The sequence below is a fragment of the Tupaia chinensis genome, unplaced genomic scaffold (genome assembly GCF_000334495.1).
Source record: "Tupaia chinensis unplaced genomic scaffold, TupChi_1.0 Scaffold000291_1, whole genome shotgun sequence".
NCBI lineage: Eukaryota > Metazoa > Chordata > Mammalia > Scandentia > Tupaiidae > Tupaia > Tupaia belangeri.
Window position 1 is genome coordinate 610,863 of NW_006159776.1, and position 22,585 is coordinate 633,447.

The 22,585-nt window shown below is 41.3% G+C and overlaps 1 protein-coding gene across 4 annotated transcripts in view; it reads right to left on the bottom strand.

Annotated features, from left to right (window-relative positions):
* ABCA1 (ATP binding cassette subfamily A member 1) overlaps positions 1-22,585 on the bottom strand; it is a 151,718-nt gene that overhangs the window by 121,476 nt on the left and 7,657 nt on the right. For all 4 annotated transcript variants that reach the window (XM_027772665.1, XM_027772663.1, XM_027772664.1 and 1 more), the window contains exon 2: positions 1,355-1,505. In XM_027772665.1, the coding sequence (XP_027628466.1) occupies positions 1,355-1,420 (66 nt within the window). In that variant the 5' untranslated portion in view covers positions 1,421-1,505. The remainder of the gene's footprint in view (positions 1-1,354; positions 1,506-22,585) is intronic.

Consider the following 22,585-nt stretch of genomic DNA (forward strand, 5'->3'; position numbering starts at 1 on the left):
GGGAGCCACTTGCCCCTAAAAAAAAAAAAAAAAAAAAAAAAAGCCTCTTAAAAAAAAAAAATGAAAGCCAGACGACATCAAATGAAGGTCACTCAAGGAGAAAAATGGATGGAGAATGGAATTGTTAGTACATAGTCTATACCAGCCACACTCACGAAGATCAGCAGTGTGGCATTCACTACCATATTCACATTGCAACTCATGGCTGGTTTCAGCTAAACGATGTTAGCTGTCTTATCACATTTCTGGTGTTAATTTGAATTGTGTTGGCTCTATAACTTTGTTTGCACCTGTAAATAATCTGTAAATATGTATGGGTCGTAGAGTTATATGCTGCTCTGTAAGTATGAAGGGGTCATATCTAATTTTACGTATGTACATATTTAAGTTACATTATAATAAAAAGCAAGGTACAAGGGTACCTTGACATTTTTGTTTTTGTAAAGAAGGTCCAAGGATTATTCTAGTTTAAGAAACACTGAATTAAATTTTCTCTAAGGCCCCTTATAGCTCTTGAGTCTCAGAAAGATTATCATTTTGTTTACAGACATATTAGCTTTATTAAGATAGCCAAGTGGGGATGCAGGCTTAGAATCAGAATAAAAGACAGGAGAGGAAACAGAGAATTAGAAACTACCTACAGAGGGGTGAGCTAAACTCAGAGGACTACATGGGATCTTTAAGGAAGGGAGTTCAGAGACAGGGAAGCAAAGAGCTGACACGTAGGCCTCAGGGAGTTCAACCTGCCTTATCGCCTTCACATTCCTCTTTGGAAAAATATCATTCACTTGTGCTTTCAAGGTGCTCTTTTCAAGATTACTCAAAGCATTATTAGCCCATCCGGGAAGTAAATAGCTTAGAGCTCCCCACAGAAATAAATAAATCTCAGTTAGTGTATTCCTCCACGTCTGCAGTCAAGGGTGTAAGGAGGGAGTCCAGACTGACACAAAGAGATCCAAGCAATAGTCTTTCAGAGCTGAGTCATGAACTCACTTCACTCCCAGCTCTCAAAAATACAGGACCCATTAGATGCTTTTGGAAAAGCAGGTGGCTCCCAAGACTACAGCAAAAGAGACAAGTGGGGTGATCAGGAGCAGTTCCGTGGCAGGTTCTAGAGGTCAGAACCCATGCCTGAGCATGAGCACGATCTAAAGCTAACATTTCTTTCTGGCGGTAAATCTGCCCTTCATGATATGCCAGAGGGCCACATCAGATCACTTGGTCCTATGTCCACAAGAGCCAGATTCATTTAATCCCTGTGTGAAAACCAGGGGAGCTCCTTCCCTTCCCTCCAATCCCCAATTCAACACTATGGAGAAAAGCATGAGAGCCTCCCAGGGAAGCCCAGGCTTACTGTTTGCCTTCTTCTGAAGGTGAGATTCTTCCACAGCAGCAACCTCAGCTGAGGCCAACAAGCCATGTTACCTCAGCCAGCAGCACAGCCCCAAGAGCCCTTGCAGGCAGTGGCTGGAGCTTGCGGCAGGGACACTGTGGCTGGTCATTAACTGAAAGATAAAGCAGGAAGGGAGCGTACGTCAGTTATTGCTGCAAAGCCCTGTTGCTCCTGCCCTCTCACCTAAGGCCTCCGACACCCAACTGTGCCTCCTGATTGCTCCTCAATAAATGATTAGGAACCCCAATTTCCAGCGTCACAGTTCTCAAGCAAACAGAGTTTCAGATTTTTCTGCCGGCAGCCTGGGAGGTAGTCAGTAGTTTCCTGGTCATGTTATCTCCACTGGCATGACTCGCATGAAAGACTATAGATGGCAGTGATCCTGAGGATGGAAATGGCATGTAGGAATCCCAGAGCCCTCTCTCCCTTTCCCGAGAGCCTCTCCTTATATAAAATGTCAATAGCATGTATAAATTTACCCTTGAGCCTGGGGTAACCTATACGAGTCCCTGAAATTTGCTGCAGACTACATTTCCATCTGACCACAAATTTGCATCCTTCAAATGATAAATGGTGTTATCAATAAACCAGTTATTTCCCAATTTGGAAAGCAACTGCATGCTTTTGATGATGGTGAGTAAACACCAAGGAAACGCCATGGCCACCTGCCCCCCACCCCCAGGTGATGAGGACAACCCCAGCGCTGTGTCTCTATGGAAAGAAAACAGTATCCCACGGAGATACACGTCTGCCAAGCCAGGTGCAGCGCGTTGTCTATAAAACTGACAAGCTCCCACGGGCGGGACATATGCACACTTTTGGCCTTGCTCTACCCACACCTGGACACATCCTGGCTTCCTTGTCAGGTATCACAGGGGCCTCCCTGGAGGACCTTTCAGTGTGCTGGGGCAAGGGGGAGTTCCCACATATTTTGTCTCCCAGCTGCATATCCAATAACTGTATTTCTTTAATGCTGAAATGATTCCAAGTAGTGATACTAAAGTTAAGACTTGGGTAGGGGCAGAAAACGAAAAGTGGAAGCACACAGTGGAGGAACACACAGGTTAAGGCCAGGCCCTGCTATAGCATTTCTCAGTCATGCACTCTCAGTAGAAACTGGAAATCAGGTTTACTCATTTTTTTTAAATTATATTTTATTGAAATGTATTTATTTATTTGTTTAATCTGACCAGCCAGGGACAGAGCGAGCGAGAGAGAGAGAGAGAGAGAGAGAGAGAGAGAGAGAGAGAGAGAGAGAGAGAGAGAGAGAGAGAGAGAGAGAAAATGAGCATTCAAGGGCCAGGTCCAGGACTCGAACCCCGGTCAGCCATGTGGGAGTCCAGCGCACTTAACCACCACACTACCTGTTGGCCCTCTCAACTTGACTTTAGCATGCCTAGTTAATCACTGTGGCCCCTAGTGAGGCAGGAGTAGGGCAGAACCTCAGGCATGAGGAAAAGCAGCAAAAGGAGCTTAGCATACAACAACCAGTTACAAATACAAAACCAAGTCTAGACTAAAAACCCCTAAGTCCAAATGAGATCTCAAAGCTGAGCTCAGCCTCTACAGTCGAATCCATCAACCTCTAGTAAGATAGCACTCCTAAGTCCCCCAGTCCACAAGGACTTGAATTAAACACTTCCAGGAAAGAAAAAAGATTGGAGAGAATTTGCCGTATCCGAGAAGGAATGACCTACCGTTACATTCTAATTCATTCACTGGCAATCCAAATAAATCAGAAATTCCTCTGAAATAGTCAAACCCTAGGAATATTTCTTTTATTTATCATGTGTTCACTAAACTTCTAGAAGGACAAAGAGTCCCTATCTCCCAATGTTTCTCACTCCGAGAAAGCAGTAAGCCAACACTACGTCAGTTTGCACTGTTAACATCATACCACTAACAGGCAGGGAGGCATTGTAGATGCGTGCTTGTAATCTAAATTGTTTTATAAATGATTGAAGGTAGAGCTTGCGTTCCAGAAACACTGAAAGCATTAGCTAGATTTTTCTCAAGCAGAAGTTGCTCTCCAGGAATCACTTAGCTGTTGTAGAAGCTGCAAGAATCTTTCAGATCCCCGAGGTAACACAAAGAAGTCTGAAACACAATCTTGCTATTAAGAAAGGGAAACTAACCTAGCAAAAAAATCCCAGACCCGAATGAGCCCCACTTCCAAGTCACATACTGTTGGCCAAGGCTTTATGCTCCCTTAGCATCGATTGCTTCAGTATGAAACGGGGGTGGCAATGCCTACCTTCTAAGGGTCCTAAGGATGAAATGAGATCATATCAATAACTTTGTAACACAATACATGACATGATGTAAGTGCCACAGGAATATGAGTTCCCTTCTCCCGACTTTAGCTTTCTCCACTCTGTAAATGCCCACTGACATAGAAATGGTTATACCCGATCCAAACGGGACATTCCATTATTTCTATCAAATCTAAGATGAGTGTGTTAGGTAGGAGGGGCCATGTAGGAAGGGTGAAATCTGAATGGAAAGCCTAATGTTGGGGTCTCCAAGGCCAAACCCAAGTACAGAATTACCTTCCCTAAACCCCGGCAGGAGAAACTCAGGAAGAAAAGACACAGCTGTACAGAATGTTCAAGAGAGAGGAGAAGAAAAGGGCCAGGAGTTTTCTTTGGGAGCATTTTCCTAAAAGTAAAGTTTCTCGGTCTCCAAACACGGGTCAGACCTCTGGACGCTCCAGGAGACACACAGGACAGGATAGCAAGAAGTAGCCCAGAGAAGCTGCAGGAAGTACGACCCCAGCTTGGCTGGCCGCAAGCTCCCCCACCCACCTTGGCACTGCCCTGGCTTCCTGCACAATTCCCTCTCTCCATCTCAGAACACGGCGCTCAATGCTGGGAGCAGTACTGTCCAAAGAGGAGGGTTTGGAAATGCCTGAGCCCTTCTGCTCAGGTAACCGAAGCCAAAGGCATATTTCCACATCAGTTTTACAAGTTAACAAACAAACCAAAACCAAAAAAAAAAAGGCAGTACTATGTACCAGATTTCCCAATGTGTCGAAGCGTAGCACACTCACTTCTGCCCTTATACACATTTCTAGTTACTCCCTGGACAGGATCCCACTTGACCGTCATCACCAGTCAACAAGCTACTCACTGGCTTCACTCTTTGCATCCACCCTTACCCCTCCCATCCACCTGCCACAGGGCACCCAAAATTATTCAGCTATGCCACTCCCCATTTAATACCCTTTAGCAGCTCCCCAGAACACTGAGGGCACAGTCCAGTCTTCATCCAAGTGAACCTGACCTCCCTGCTGGGACTCCAGCTTCTCTCCCACCAGCTCACCTACTAAGCAAAGCTCTGGAGAACCACCTATAGGCTCTGACTGTGCTCCACCCTAACCTTCACTGGGTCTGCACCGGCATGTTCCCTTATCCTGAGACACTTCCTGGAGCACCGTTAGCCTGGCTAACTCTTCCCCAAACTTAGGTCTCCTCTTAGCTGTTACTGCCTCAGGTGTCCTTTCCTGAGTCAGGAGGCTCCTGACTCCCAGATTAGGAGCCCTTGCTGGGTACTCCCACGGCAACATCTATTTTCCCTTGGGAGATTTCTTCCACCTTCTGAGTCATGGTAGGGACAAGTCCCATTTCCTTCATCACTGTTTGCCCTCGGATGCAAAAAATGGTAGCAGCTTAGAGTGATCATTCAAGGGATGTTTGTTTACTTAACTAAGAGGTGGACATGAGGAAGAGGGTATCAGAATTCAAGGAAAGTGGCACTTCTGAGTCTGTGGTAACTGATTTCTCAAGCTTGATTAACTGATTCAGGCAAATTATCCCCAGAGAAGGAACAGCAGGCTTCCACCATACACTCAAGAGGGTCACAGAGGACTCAGAGCTTTCCAGGGGACCTCTGAGGCATTCTGGAAAATGTAATTGAATCTCAGTCTGCTTCTCATAAACACCAGGTTTGGCTAAGGACAGAGAAGCCCTCCTAGAGCCAGCAGGGCCAGGAAATGAACTTCTGCCAGTCTTCATGCTCAAGTGTCAACAGCACTCTCTGAGCCTTATTATCAGTCACCCGTGCTGGGGGTTGGGGTCACCCTTTGCTCGAATTTGGTAATGTTCAGCCAACCTCATTTTTGTGCAGTATGGACCTGGCCAAAGGACCAGTCAATGTTTTGACCAATTGTTTCAGAAAATTTTTACTTTGGGGCCAGTCCATGGCACGATGGTTAAGGCAGCTGAATCCCACATGGCTGACTACACAGTTCAAGTCCTGAACTTGGCAGCTTGAGAAACACCCCAGGCATATGTGCATGAATACCCAAAATACCAAAAGGAAGGAGAGATAGAGAAAAAGGGATTACAGTGTACCATGCCCCCCGGGTGGGTGCTCTCTCATGTTCTCTCACTGACTCTCTAGTCCATGAGCCCTCCACCAAAACTAGAAACAAACAAACAAACAAATGTTTACTTGAAATGCCACTGATATCTTAAAATCATTACTATCTACAGAATACAACAGAAGGTTAAAATACAAACTTCGCCAATAAATAAAAATGTTCAACATCATAGTTGCAGAGAAATGCAGATTAAACCAACAATGAGGCCCAGCTGCAGTAGTGCATGCTACTAAGACACTGCTCTACAGACTGGGACCACATGGGAGACTCAGGTTTGATTCCCAGTCCAACCTATAAGGCCAACCAAGGTGGTGCGTGCCTGTAATCCCAGAGAGCCGAAGAGGTTGAGGCAAGAGGATTATGAGCTGGAAGCTGGCCTGGACAACACAGTGAGACCCTATCTAGCAAAATGCTGGGTATGGGGATGCATGCCTGTCTCTCTAGCTGGGAGGCTGAGGCAAGAGGATCTCAGCATAGCAAGACCCTTTATATAAAACAAACAAAAGCAAACACACACACATACACACACACACACACACACACACACACACACAATGAGATATCACTACATACTCACTAACTTTAAAAGTATCAAGTGTGGGGCCAGCAGGTGGCATAGTGGTTCAGGCATGGGGACTCCCAAGTGGTTCACCATGGTTCAAGTCCCAGACCTGGGGGCTTGAAACTTAGGCCAGCGTGTGTACATGTGTGCCCAAAATCCTGAGAGGAGAATGGAAAAAAAGGAATTGTGGTGTGGCCATCCCCCCCCCGGAGGGTGATTTCTCACGTTCTCTCTTTATGTCTGTCTCTTTGTCTCTCCAGCAAGTATACACACCCTATAACAAAAATCTCTTAACAACAACAAAAAAGTATTAAGTGCTAGTGAGTATATGAAGCAACTAGAACTCAATACACTGATTGTAGGAATGTAAAATGGGCAGCTTATCTTATTAAGTTATACTTATGGCTCTCCTGTCCCATCCTAGGTATTTATCCCAAAGAAACAAGAAGATAGAACCACACAAAGACCTATATGTGAATGTTTATAAAAGCCTTATAGAAAATAGCCAATAACTGGAAACAATGTCCACCAACTGGTGAATAAATAAACACAGAATACTACTCAGCAATAAAAAAAGGAAGTAAGGATTGATCCATACAACATGAGTCTCAGAAGTCTTATGCTAAGAGAAATAAGTCAGATACAAGAGAGTGCATAATGTATATTTCCATTTATATGACATTACAGAAGAGGTAAAACGATACGGACAGAAATCATCTCAGTGGTTGCCAGTGGTTAGTGAGGAAGAGGACAGACTGCGAAGGGGCATGGAAATATTCTATATCGTGACTCTCATAGTAGTTACACATGTGTCAAGACTCGTCAAACTGTATACTAAAGAAGGTTAAATTCTACTGTATGTAAATTACATCAAACCTCACACACACACACACACAAAAAAAAAAAAAAACCTGCCTTCTGTTATAATTATTAACATATCCCACAAGTCAAGTTATTCCTTGAAGACCAAAGAACTGAATAATATAAAGACTGAATATTGTGTGATCCCCTTGGAAAGGGAATGGCAGATAAATATTCATCACTACTTATTAATTCCACAAACAACTGCAGCCTTAGCTCTGCAAGACTCCCATTAGCCACAGCAAATATTTATTGAGTGCCTATCATGTGCCAGGTGTTGCTGCAGACCCTGGAGATTCGGCTTCAGCAGTGCATGGAGCACGAAGTCCCCACTGTGATGGGCTTCTACTCTGGCAGAGGAGGTGGAAAACAGACAAATAACAGTGGGTGGTTAAGACGGAGGGTGGTAAGACTAAGGAAGAAAAATAAAGCGGACTAGGGGGACAGAGAGTAATCTGGGAGGGGAAGCAGCTCCTTTCTGATGAAGCATCTTCAGGGAGATGAAGTGAGAAAGTGTTCCGTGCTATTCACAAAGTGGTCACGTTAGTGATAGCCAGGGTAATACATTCTTTGCACTTTTCCCTAAACTAAAACCTGGAATGCCAGACAGACTCAGTGATGCTGGCAAAAGAAAAAGAAAAACACAGGTTCCCAGGAAACTTGGTGGGAAGGGAGAAAATATGACCCTCCTTAACACCCTGCCCCTGATTCTCTTTTCCACCCAAATATTTTACCCTTTTGAACTTGACATTTTCTTTTCAAAGATCAATGAGCGAAGAACACTATGAAAGACAAGCAAAAAAAAAAAAAAAAAGGAGAAAGGAAGACATGTCGAAAAGACAAGGCAGGGGGAATTGTTTTCCGCATTTGGGGCAGCCAAAAGAAAAACAGGAACTTCTCCCCGTGACTGCCCTCTACCCTTCCACAGTATTAAATCTGTCTGCGGAAATACAGTGAGGGGAAAAAAGTGCATGTGTTTGTACTGCTACCAGGAACAGTTGCTTGCTCAGAAACAAAAGGATAGGCTGGTCGCCTTCCTTCCTGCACGAACATTGAGAGCACATGAGCTTCAGTGCTGGGCTCCCTTCTAAGAATGGAAGGGGCAACTCACATGCTATAGCCAGGGCACATTACAGAAGAGGAAAGTCTCAGACCAACCCCAGTGGGGCAGGTGGGGTGGGGTTGCTCTAGGATGCAGGAGGCATACGGAAAGCTCAGGTTCAGAGCCTGGGTTGAGCTGAAAATGCTGGCTGCTTACACCCCCCACCTTCGTCTCCCAGCCAGCCTGAATCATTCGTGCATGGCAAAACCCTGTTGAGGGTCTCTCTAAACAGGTCAAATATAAAGAAAACAGAGGAAGAGGAGGAGGAGGAAAATTTCCAAGCAGGAACCACACAAATGCCATCTCACTGAGGCAAGGAAGTGTCCCTTTGAGCAGGAAAGGAGAGGCTTCACAAAGCCACATCCCATTTCATTGGCATTATTAGTAAGGAGCATCCCATGATACTTGGGAGACCTCCCAATCTTAGAGATAGAGCAGCTGAGCCCCTTCCAAAAGCTAGTGACTTGCCTAGAACTGGAGTTGGCCCCCACATTTCTTAAAAAATAAGTTTTTCAACAATCATTACATCCCCCTTCCCACTAAGCTATTTCTCATGTGATTCTGTTTGTTCTTCTAAGCACATTTCTCTTAAAACTTCTGTCAAATAGTTCACACACCCAGAATGCACAGTCAGCAACTGATTTTCACCTTTCAAAAACGATGGCTATTTGAAAGATATTTCTCTAAACTTTAAATAAATAAACATGTGCATGTATGTATACACATCTAGGTACATTCCACTCTGTTAGACAAATGTCCACAGTTACCATAAGTAAGACGGGAATTGGAATTTCAGACAGCAGTTATCAATCTCTCTCTTGATGAAATTGTTTCTGGGTGTCATTTCCTTAAATGAGGGTGTGTCGAAGAAATAAAAATTATATACATCTATGTATCTATATCTATGTATCTAGGTAATCATATCTATCTATCTATCTATCTATCTAGATACAGCCATAGAAATATCTAGATAGATAGACATAATGGACTTGTTTTGTTTTGCTATAGGGCATATGTACTGGCCAGAGAGACAGAAAGACAGAAAGTGAGAAATAACCCCCCCAGGGGAAATGGCCATTCCACAATCCCTTCTTATCCAGTCTCCTCTTGGGATTTTAGACATGCACACATACATGCCCAGTATGAGTTGTCAGGCACGGGGTGTGGGACTCAAACCACGGTCAACTATATGGGAGTCCAGCAGTATGACCATTATGCCCTCTACTGGTCCCCTGTATAATGGAAAATTAAAATTACACACACACACACACACACACACACACATATATATATAATCCTAGATGTCTTGTATCAGTAGACAGCTAGCCAGTATAGCAATAAAGCAGAAGATAGATTTAACCGATAGATTTAACCGTATCAGATAGGAACTGAAAATGCGTAGGCACTAAAGCATCACTGATTGCCTATTCGTGAGAAACTGATGCAAAAGCAAGAATCACAGATGTGACTCATGTGTCTCATCTCCAGAGAGATGTGAAGGGTCCTGTAATACAAATATACGAAACGTGGAAGCCCAGCAGAACACGCTGGCTTTGGAAAAGGTCTGCTCTCTAACTGCCTCTTCAAGCAGATGTCTCTGAAATCAGTAGCCATGTTCAGGAAAAAGACAAACGAGGTTCCTGAAAGCCAGAAACCCGGCTGGAACAGACTCATTGAACCCACACTGAAGACATGAAGAGAGGATGTGGCTGCCTCCGGGGTGGGAGGGCATTTTTAGTCATTCTGTGATTTCTCCCAGGCTGACCCATCAGCTTTATTGAGCCTGATGCTAATTGAACTGCCTTGGTAATTTTCTGGCATCTATATGCTGTTGAGACCTCTCTTTTTTTGTTTCTTTGTTTTTGTTAAGATTTTTGCCTTAGGGTGTGTGCACTTGCTGGAGAGAGACAGAGACAATGAGAGAGAAAGTGAGCAATCACCCTCCCCCCCCCCATGGCTATGGACACACTGCAATTCCTTCTTCTCCATTCTCCTCCCGGGATTGGGCACTCACGCACGTGAGCCTGGCATGATTTTCAAGCCACGGGGTCCGGGACTTGAACTGAAATCAGCCATGTGGCAGTCCAGCAGCATAACCTCTATGCTATCTGCGGGTGCCAAGCCCTCTATTCTTAAGACCAACCTTGTTAGTGTCCCTTAAATTGCAGACCCTCTCCCTCCCCAACCATTTCTTTTACTCACAATTCCAGTGAAACTGTCCTTAGAGAGGCCTGTGGAAGGTCCATAGGCTGGTACTCAGCCACCTCTGAAACCGTGTTCCTAAAACGTTTAAAGAGTCATGCACGACATAACTACATTTTGGTCAAGAATGGAACACATCCACAGCAGTGGTCCCACAAGGAGCATATAGGCTATGCCATACAGCCTAGGCATGTTGTAGGCTATACTATCGAGGTTTGTGTCAGTACACACTAAGATGTTTGCACAACATGAAATCTGGTAACTAATTTCTCAGAACACATGCCTGTCATGAAGCGACAGATGACTGTACTCAGATTTGAGAAGACAAAGGGGTAAAAATACTCCAAGGTAGAAGTTGAATAGAACCATTTCATCGTTCTGGAAGAATTCTGTCATTCTAAAAGGGTCCTGCTAGTACACAATACATTTTTTAAAAATATAGATCCAATGAATTTTATCAATTCCAAAAAGGTTTACTCAGGGAGCTTCTTAGAAGTATTGAGTTCATTGCAATTATTAGAAACAGTAAGATTATCGATAACTGTACACTTTCCTATCACCTTGGAATACATACAAGGATAGACTGAATTATGTACTAAGTACTAATGTTCAAAATGATGACTATGAAATGACTACATAAAAACTGAAAGAAATCCATGATGCTGTATCAGTCAATAACTGGGCGTTTTTTGTTTTTTTTTTTTTTTAAAAAGAGGTTTTTGCCTTAGGGCTCATGTGCTCACCAGATACAGAGACAGACAGAGGGAAAGTGAGAAATCACCCTCCCAGGGGATGGCCATGCCACAATCCCTTCTCCTTCATTCTCCTCTCAGGATCTTGAGCATGCACACACATGTGCCCAGTATGATTTTCAAGCCACTGTGTCCAGGATTCAAACTATAGTCAGCCATGTGGCAGTCCAGTGACATAACCGCTACGCCATCTGCTAGCCCTGTAACTGGGCTTTGAGAAACAACTCCTCAACAATTTTATGTTAAAGGAGATCCTAAAGGTTTAAATCCATTTCTATTATGTCAGTTGATACATGAACAACCACAGGTCTATTTGTCACTTTCAATATTTCAACTGCTAGCAGCTAAATGGTCTCAGGACTTCTAAAATCTCAAGAGCCAGAATTTCTGAAAGCAGGTCTGTCCTGTACCCAAGTCCTTATTTCATCATTGCAAAATTGTGGCATTAGAGAGACATTTTAATGAAATGTTAGAAATAGTCCCTCTTCCTTGCTGATTTCCACTAAACAAACACAGAGCAACCTTCAAAGGAAGACTTCAAAACAATAAAACTATTTGCTTTTTCCTCAGTCAGGGGTATGCAGCACATAGCAAAAAATAAACACCTTTCCCCCTAGAAAAGAAAGCCTGTCAATATTATATACCATAGGAGGAAAAAAATCTTATTTTTTTCAACCACAGTCATAAAGCCAGAATAAGAGACTATAAGAAACTATTGAATTCATAAACATCTAGAGCTGCAAAAAGCACAAGTAAGCAAGCCTCCATAATCAATCCTTTATCTGCAGAAAAACTTGATTGGATAACATTTCCTCTTGTAGAATTTTCCAGGATTTTAGGAGAAATGGCTTAGTGACTATATCAAAAGTTGACTATAGAAAAATTGCATTGTTTGGCTTATATCTCTGAAGACGAAGTGTCTTTAAATATTCAACCTGAACTTAAGGATTTAGGTTTGTAAAAATGCTCAAAGGATTTGGAGGGCAGACAGATCCAAACCTTTCACTGCCTGTCCCTTCCTTTGGGCGTATTTTACTGTGCAGCAAACTCCCAAGTCCATAACACTTTTGCTTTCTTGAATTAACTGATACAGTAGGAAGGAGGTTTTGGAGTCAGAAGAAGCTGAGTTTGAATACGGACCCTGCACCTCATGAGTTCTGGGACCCTAGAGACTTTGAGCCCCTGTATCCATCCCACAAATAGAGTTAATAATGCATATGAAACATTTAGCCAGTAGAACAAAGTAAGTACATGGTAGCTCTTATAATGATTAGTGTTGCTGCCTTCAAAGAGTAATACATTCACCAAGGGTGGGGCACAGAGTGGGGGTTTTACTTAAGGGAATCTCTTGTCTCTTGACCACAGAAGATACTATTCTCTGCAAGGGCCTTTCCAGAGTAAATTGGAGTTCTCTCTAGTGCCCAGCTCATTGGGAGAGGATCCTCTCAGATCTCAAATACTTATGTTCATATTGCCAGTATTAAAAAATGCATTACTGGGGCCAGGAGGTGGTGTGGTAATTAAGGCACTGGACTCCCATATGGCTCATCACAGTTCAAGTCAAAACCCAGGCAGCTTGCTTTCTCTTTCATTCTCTCTCTCTCTCTCTCTCTCTCTCTCTCTCTCTCTCTCTCTCTCGTGCACATGTTCTATAGCAAATTAAAATAATAATAATAAATTAAATTAAATTTTTAAAATTGCTTTACTCCGGTGCAACTCTGGCCATTGTTCTACCATAAAACCCCCTTCTGTGGGTCAACAGCACTCGCTCATACATTCTTTCCACACTGTCATGGAGGTAGTTCCTATTTCCACAGCACCTTGGTGCCTTTCTACAAGAGTTCAGCACCTGGCTGTTTTTCTCTCTACTGCATATCCTCGAGCCTCTGTGTCAGTTACCTACTAGAAATCTGGGCTTTGTAATTATTCCAACTTTTGAGCAGTATGCACAACCTTCTCCACTGTACCAACTTATCAAGTGGCTCCTGCTAACTGTAAGCTGTGTTGTAGCAGGCTACTAAGCCTCAATATTTTCATATTCTCAACCATATTGAGCCCAGGAGGACCTTCATTTGCAGAATGAAAGCCTTTGAAATAAAACCTTAGAGGTAGGTAAAGATCGTTAAAGAAAGTTCAGTACAGTCACAAATTAGAAATTTCATTGAAAGTTAAGGTTCAAGTAGCCCAAATCCATCACAAAATTTCCAGCTGCGTTCAAAGAAACACAAGTTGAAATGGGAGTATATTTAATCTGGTTTTCCTCAAGGCCTCTCTAATTTGTTGGAAAGCACATTCGTTTTCATTAATGTGATGTGAGCAAGAGAACATCTGAAATTTGCCAGGCGGAGGGTCTAGAACCCTTGTAAACATGCCAGCTAAGGAGGACACCTTCCCTGGGGCACAATCCAGAATAAAAGATGGTCAGCATTGGCCAAAAGCCTTGAACTCTAAACCCACAGGCTCAAGTGAAGAACTCACTTAACGGCACCTACCAACCCAGATACAGTTTTGTTTTGTTTCGTTTTGTTTTTCATCTTAACACTTTATTCTCTTGACTTTTACCAAACTGAGTATCCAGACTCTAAGTTCTTACCCAGTCTAGTTCATAGAGTATGTGACCAATACCAACAGCCTTCTCCAGAATGCCCCTTCAGAATGTCACTTCACTGGCTAGCTCTTAGGAGGACACAGGCATATGCCATGTGTCCGAGAAACCTCTGATTCTGCAGCCCCGCAAGGGCCAGTTAGGCAGCTAAGTAAGAATTTAATCAGGGTTGCTATGCAGGCAGAGACCTGGGGTCTAAGATCTAGTCTCTAGACCTTATAACTAAATTCCATCTCTAGAATAATCAGACAAAAAACACTTTGCTGGCTGCCTTGCTCAATTAAAAGATCAAAAAGGAGTAAGATCACAAATTTAAATCTATATACAAGTGACTGTGAAAACAAAAACTTAAGGGTTATTAGTTTTTTTTGGGGGGGGGGTGTTTTTTGTTTTTTAATACTGGCAACATGAACTCAATTATCTGAGGTCTAGGAGGATCCTACCAAAGAAAATAGTGTATTTTTCCAATATTATCAAGACTCCGAGTGCTACTATCATTAAGATTTTCACAATTCAGATACTTTGTGTACCAAAGACAAAAGTACTCAAGAATAATGGAACTAAATGATGGGTGGAACTTCCATTAGCCATCTTTTTTCAACTGTGGGTTTATGGTGACATTTAAAATGTTCACAGTCCAATCCCCTCAAGCAAAAACGTGCTTAATGTGTACAGCACGTAAAAGCCAAGGTCCCCAAGTGGAGTTCTGCCCAAGGACCCAGTGTCCTGCTGGGCACTGCACACTCCAGGGGCACATACCCATATTGGAAGCCATTCGAACCCACTGTCAGACAGCCGATCATTTGTTCCATAGAGGAGAAAGCCACGCTGTGATCATTAGAAATGTGACTGGCATTGTAAACTGGAAAGTGGCACTAATTCCACTAAATTTGCAAATTCTGCAACAAGACGGACAACTGAATAAACACTACTTGACCAAAGGCTCTCTATCTTGAACTCAAGGTCCTTACTACAATTAGCACAATCATTAAGTTAAAACAAAAATTATCCTCCCTTGAATCACAATTAATCTTATCAAGCCAAAATTAGCATCAGGGTTTTATATTTTTGTATAAAGAAATGGTGCCTAGGAAACCCTTAGTGTTCCGAATTTCTATAGAGATTTCCTTCTGATTTGAGCTTACAAACAAAGAGCAATTTTTATTTGAGATAAATAAAAAATTCCATTGGAAAACCCCTTAAAATTTAAATTCGACTAACAGAATAAATAAGGACAGTCTAATATTTAAGGATTCAGTATCCATTTTAAGTTGAAAACTATAGTTGGTTTTTTTTGGTTTGGTTTTTTTTATAGACATTTCTTTTTTTCTCTTCTCAGAGGGCACTTAAGATCATCCTAAACTTTGGTACAGAAAAAAGCAGGCTAGATTAAAGAGGCAAGAAACTAGGATTTTTAATTTCCAGGTAACTACAGCTGGAGGGTGACTTCGATAAGCCAGCCTACCACTTTGGGCCACAGAACATAAAACAAGTCTTTTTGATAAAGACATTGGAGTAGAAGATCTTCCACGTCTTAGAAAACTGTCCAAAGCCTAGATATCCAGTAATTGTGGAAAATACATCCCAAAGAGCATGTGAAACCATAACACTAGACCCCAGCTAGATCTCTGCATCACTAACAGGGTGCAAACTGGTACTGTTTGGCAACTAGTATTAAAGTGCGTGTGAGCACGGAGGACAGAGAGCGGGGCATGCCTTACAGGTTCTAGGAAAGATGGATGGAGGAGCTAGTGTGAGAAATTCAGCAAGGTGAACAAAGCACCGAACTGGGAGTCAACAAGACTAGAGTTTAAATCCCTGGCTCTTTAGTATCTTCAACTGGACTGGTGTGAAGTGTATTCCTGTTGGGCAAATTCAACTTACAAAGTGATGTGTAATGATTAAATGTATAAAATAAAAAATAATAAATAAATAAGTAAATAAATCCCTGACTCTGCCACTAGTCAAATATGTGACCCACACATGTTACTTTTCTCTCGGTGTCAGGTGCATCGTCTGAAATACGGGACTAATGCCAGGCAACCTCAGTATTTCCCCAACAGTATAACAGGTATATGAGATACGTTTAAGTGGCACTGACAAGATTTTAGGAGATGGACAGGCACAGTAGTAAGCACTGAATCATATAATGATAGATTTTTTTTTATTCTTTTCAGTACTTTCTTTGGACTTTACCAACTTTTTATACATTAAGGGGAAAGTCTGTGGTTTTCTCTCCAACACCTCTGTAGTACTTGCTAGTTTCCCATTCTAACAAAGTGGGAGCAAGCCTCACAGTCAGCTAGCACCCTGGAAAACAATTCTGTTACTATTGTTTTGTTTCTGCCAGAGAGTGTGTGTATGCTTGCTCGAGAGACAAAGATAAAAGATGAATATAGAGGCAGAGGAGAAAGCACCTCCCACAGGGAGCGGTTGCACCAAAATCACTTCTCCTCCATCTCTCCCTCCTTTTGGGATGTAGGGCATGCAAGCACACTTGCCTGGCATATTTCTCAAGCCACTGGTCTGGACCTCGAACCATGGAGTCAGCCATGTGCGATTCAATAGCCTTAACCACCAGGCCATGGAGCCAGCCCACAGTAGTTTATTTTATAGACTGACTATGCAAAAATAACTTGTTTTCATATTAATTATTTTTTAAGTTTCCCTTTATTTATGACAACCAATAATGGTTTTTAATCCACAGGGCTAATATAAAGTTGATTTTTGGGGGGAGGGAGAGGTTTTTGGTTTTTTTGTTTTGTTTGTTTGTTTTGTTTTGTTTTGTTTTTGCTATAGGCACGTGTGCTCACCAGAAAGACAGAGAGAGATAGAGAGAAAGCAAGAAATCACCCCCGCAGGGGGGATGGCCACGCCACAATCCCCTCTCCTTCATTCTCCTCTCCAAATCTTAGGCACGCACGCACGTGTGCCCGGCATGAGTTCAAGCCACTGGGTCCAGGACTCAACCACAGTCAACTACATGGGAGTCCAGCAACATAGCCATCACACCAACTGCTGGTCCCTAAAGTTGATTTTTAAAACTCTATTCATGATTACAAAATGTGAGTTGATCTAAATAGCTTCAGCTAGCTGCCCATCTCAGAGTTTTGGGTAAACATTAAATGAGATAATGTATGGGGAGTCCTAGCCCACACACTGCTCCCGTTACTGCTATCATGGCAGTGGGTGAAATTTCAGGAGGTGAGGAATAGCAGTAGAGGGTGCGGTGTAAACAAAGGCAAACACAGAAGAAGGATGTGAGTTTTCATTTCAGAATGACAAGGAGTGCAACAATGGCAGGAAGGTGTTCTTAAAGTCAAAGTCAAAGAAAAGATGAAAACCTGTAGAGTAAGATTCACTTAACAGTTACTAACCACACTATGTGCCAATCACTCGGGTGAGAAAAGCAGGTGTCATTCCTTGGATTATGCCTCTTACAAATCCAGGACAAAGCTACCCAAATAGGTCAGAGTCTCATTTCAAAGAGCTTCAAATGTCAAGTTAAAGAGATCATTAAGGGTGGACAATCCAAAGAGTCTTTGGACGTTTGTCTAGCACCTAGTACTTTACAAGGCACATGGTGTTTAACAAATATTTGCTGAACAAATGAATTTTAACTCAACAGCAGTTTTTATGTGTTAACACATTTGATTTTGAAAGATACTATAGATACACAGATAGTTGTCGTTAATATCCTATCTTCTTTTTTCCTTCTCTGAGTACCTCGCATAGCTAAAGTAAGTGTGTGCCATCTCCATCTCAAGGGCCTGTGTCTGGGAGTAGAGAAGGGTTTGCAGGTCAATCTAGGCCTATCAGTCTGCACCTTCACTTTTTCTCTGCTTCCCAAGGAAGCCGCTGTTTGTTTTAGTATTCCCTTCATGTCACACTTGGTGATGATCTAAATACCAGATCCAATCGATTTCAAGTCTGCCATCTCCCAAAGACTTGCTTCTTCAAGGAAACAAGCTTGGTTTAACTCTTGGCTAAAACAATTATTCCCAACCTGACACTCTACAAGAATGCTGCAACACAAAAGTGAATAGGAGTGACAGAGACATGACAATCTTACAACCTAACAGATTGTTCTTCCTCCCTGTCCCCATATGGAAATTTCTCATTCCTTTTTCTCTTTTCTTCTTTCTAAGTCCTACTTTGTTATGATCTCTGAAACAATAAATTCAAGACAATGTCTAGAAAGCTTGTGTCTTATCAACCTACCCTCAATGAGGGTCTTCCTAAATGTTTGGAAATATTCTTATAAGGTATAATCCAGAAGTGATCCTATGATCGGGCACTGGTGCTTTTCTTGGAGGAAGAATGATTTTTTGGAGTCAGTTTTTCTTTTGATGGGCTTAATAGGACTCCACTATAAGAATAAAAAGCAAAAACTACACCCAAAATAGAGATGTCCAGGGTAGAGTCCAAATAAATTATTTATTTCAGAGAGATTTTTCCAAATGGTTGAGTGAGAAGTGAGAACAATATCGCTAAATCATGTTTGCTCTATTAAAATGTACAGAAGTGAACTAATTCCTCCTTTTTTTGCATTTCAGATGAGAATCCCTTTCTGGTTCTTCAATTCAAGTCTTTGCCCACTCTGATAAACATGCAATTTTAACAGTCTTCACTCCTCTATCTTCCACTCCTCCTGATGTCTTCCTTTTGTTCATTGTCACTGTTATCAGGAACATGCTAACGCATTCCTTGAATGTTCTCCCCACCCAAAATCCGTGTATGTTACACTAATGCTCAGCACATCCATCAGAACATACCTTTGGGTAGTGGAATCAAAAGATCATCTTTCTCCTAGATACAGGCCTAGAAGTAAGAGACATAAAAGCTCAATGGACTCTTTAAAAATCATGGAGTGGGTCCAACAAATGGCTAGACTCCCACAGGAGCCAACTGTGGTTCAAGTCCTGGACCCAGAGGCTTAAAATTGATGCTGGGCACATACGCTTGCATGCCAAAATCCCAGGAGGAGAATGGAGAAGGGATTGCAGCATGGCCATCCTCTAAGAGGGTGATTTCACCTTCTCTCTCTCTCTGTCTCTCCCTATCTCTCCCATAAGCTCATGTGACGTATAGTAAAAAATCTCTCTAAAACAAATAAATAATGTTTTTGAAAAGTCATGTAGTTTCATCCTGTAGGTCAACAAGCCAAATCTCAGAAAAGTAAAATGATTTGCATGAAATCACATGGCTCCTCAGTGAATCTATGGACATTTATGAACACCCTCTAATTAAACATAAAATTTGGAGCATATAAGCCCATAAGTATTTTTTCTAAAGCTTTCAGCTTAGTCTCAAGGAAGTGCATAATCTCCTCCCCCAAAAATTATAACTACTGATAACTATATGTATATATGAACCAAGTTGAATATTTCATTGTTTCAAGTTTGAATAGTAATAGCAATGAGTGACCTAGTTTGACAACGGAATCTAATTTAATAAACGTCACTGTCATCATCTTTTTTTCCATGTCTGGGGACAATGACACAAGTAACATCAGACAAAAACAACTTCAGATGGAAGAAAACTAAAAATTGATCACTAAAACACCAGTATGAAATAAACAACACTCTATCCCAAGTGTTGTATTACTTGCTTTGCATTTTACACACACACACACACACACAAACATGCACACACACACACACACATATCCACATCCACTTTTCAGATGAAGAAACTGAGGTAAAGAGAGATTGACAACTTGCCTAATGTCAGATATTCATTAGGGACAGAACCAAAATACCAATCTATAGTAATTTGATTCTGATATCTTTTGCTCTTTCACTAATATCTGCACATGCCCTGATATTAGTAATATATGCTATTTACTTATTTAGAAGAACTAAATACATACTCTAAGGGTAATTTCAACTGTCTTTTATAAATGGATCAACTACTAAAAAAATTCCTCCTAGCAAATGTCTTATACTAAATACCAGTGATCATAAAACATCTTGACTTCCAGACCAGCCAGATAAAATGCTTTGACTTCCAAATGCTTCTTGGAAGTTGGATTTGGCATAGAAAACACGGCAGAATTTAAACAAACACACACTCCACAAAGAAGTATAAAAGAATAGACCCAATGCATATGAAGTTATTTTGTTTTAAAAAAATATTTAAATCTCTAAATGAGTTAATGAGTTATCTCATTCTTATTAATAAAAATTAATTAATGTACAACTCAAAGTACTTGAATGTGCGAAGTCGCAAACTACAGCATTTTCTCAAATCACAGATTCTTCAAAAAGGGAAATGAAACTGAATGACACAGAATTGTTTGTTCTTCAAAAAAAAATCTGGCTTAAATAATTTAAGTATGCACTAAAATTTCTCCTTCATAAGAGTTAGTTTTAACTACAGTTATTTCTCATATAATTCTATTTCTAAAGCATTTCTGTCATTATCCCATCATTTTAAGCAGTTTTTCAGAATAGAGAATGCAAATATGAGATTCCCATTCATTTTATTGGACTTGTTAAATTCAACATTAAATCCTTAACATTCTTTTTAAATTTATTTTTGTTTATTTCTTCTGAAAGAGAGAGACAGAGACAGGTACATCCAACAGGGTCTTCACACCACGATCTACCCCCAGACTCAGCTACCAACGTCATCAGCATGCATGCCTGACCATGTACTGGCAGACCCCAGGACACAAACTAGGACAGTCCTGTGGATTCAGCACTGAGGAACATTGTATTACCGTTACACCACCTTGGCTGGATATATCCGTTCCAGATTCAGGGAAGTGAAATAAGGCCTGGGGAGAATGAATCAAAGACCTCCCTCTAGAAAAGCATACGCACAAGGAGAAGACCAAAAAAATGTTAACTGTAACCAAAAAAAGAAAAAAACAAACTCATGATTCGAAGGGTGCACTAATTCAAGTCCCGTGGGGGTAAAAGAAAGAGACGATTAATTTTAACTCAGTGTTGGGAGGGAGGAGTGGATGCAGGACTGTTTCACAAAGTATTTCAGGTCTTAAATAGGTTTGCAAAAGCTGCAGGGTTTTGTACTGAAGTTCTTTCTCAAAACAGAAAAGAGAAGGATTTCAAACTTCTTCTTTAGGAACTAAGTCTGATGTCCCTCCATTGTTAGATACAATACAATCTCATCAGAATGCAGAGTAACTGAAGGCCCTATCTGAAAGCAGTTTTACTTACAAGATTTCCATTCTCTGCTTCATGTAAAATATTTCTAAAATGTACCTCTCTAATAACACCTATGCCACTTACCTATTTGGGAAGCTATTTTCAGGTAAAAAAAATACCTAAATGGGAAGGAAGAACCATTTTCTGCCTTTTGCTACTCAAAACAAAAGGCAGAAAATGGTTTGACCAAAAGTTGTATATTTTAACAAAGTCTTTACCCTAAAATTGGTAAACATTTGGAAGCTAAACTGCCTGGGATGCAAACTCACTTCCACTACAAACTCCATTAACAGTCTACGTCTCTATATCTCGATTTCCCCATCTATAAAGATAATAACAGTACCCACTACATGTGGTTCTTGTGAGAATTAACTGACTACATGCAAAATGCTTAATACAACATCCAACATATAGTAAGTCAATAATAAATATACCTATTCTTTCCAAGAAGTGTTTTCTACGAGTTTACTTCTGATTAGTTATGCCAGTTCACAAGAAAAGCATTTCTCACTTAGTACACTTTCATAAGGCACTCTTTGAAGCTCTATTTATTTTCAGAGGAATATACCTTTTAAAAGGTTAAATTTGATTTCTGGAGAGTAATAGTCTTAACAGAGAAAGAACTTATTTCAGAAGGCCCACCATGGAATTAAGAATAGGACATGCAGTAATCACATTGTATTAAACCCAATTTTTAAAAAGTCACCAAAGTTAGGATTAACAGCTAAACAAACAGTTCTCACTCATCTTTTGTACCTTTTATAGCTGGATACTTTGTCATTCCATTTTCTACAAATTACCCAAGAAAATATTATGAGATCACAGACCTACTCACTAATGTTTGACTGAAGCAACAGTGGAGTTTCCATTTTAAATCACGTGAACATCTTAAAGAGTTGAGTAAATTTTATCGTCTGCTCTCTCCACGGTGTTGCAATCCCTATTCAACCAAGGTCTCATGAAGCCTAGGAGAATTTGGCTGGCCCACATGGCAACGAGAAAATATGATACTGGGTGTAGATTTTGATAAGGACCATTGTAGAGTAATGTACAGGACATAGTGAGCATCCTTGGGAAGTTCCCTCCTGTAGCAGCTGAAATGCACCACCTTGTTGCTTAATGTGGGAGTGAAATAACTCTTAGGCTTACTGTCTGGGTCAGATCTCAGCTCTGCCACTGGCAGTGTACGTAGCCAAGGAAAAATTAGTCAGCTTGTCAGTTTCTTAATCTGTAAAAGGGGTATTATAAATGGGTTTGTTGTAGAGATTAGATTAGTGTTTGAAAAGCATATTGACCACTGTTTGGCACAAAGTGCTATGTAAACATCTATTAAACAATGCCATAACTTTGATATTCATAGTTATTTCCAAGTACATATGTGAAGATGTCTCATATATTTCTTTAAGAGAGATTTTTTTTAATAAAGTGCATGTATTCGTCAGAGACAGAAAAGGAGAAATCACCTGCCCAGGGAGATACCATGCTGCAATCCCTTCTCCTTCATTCTCCTCTTGGGATTTGAGGTAGGCACATACATGTGCCCAGCATAAGTTTC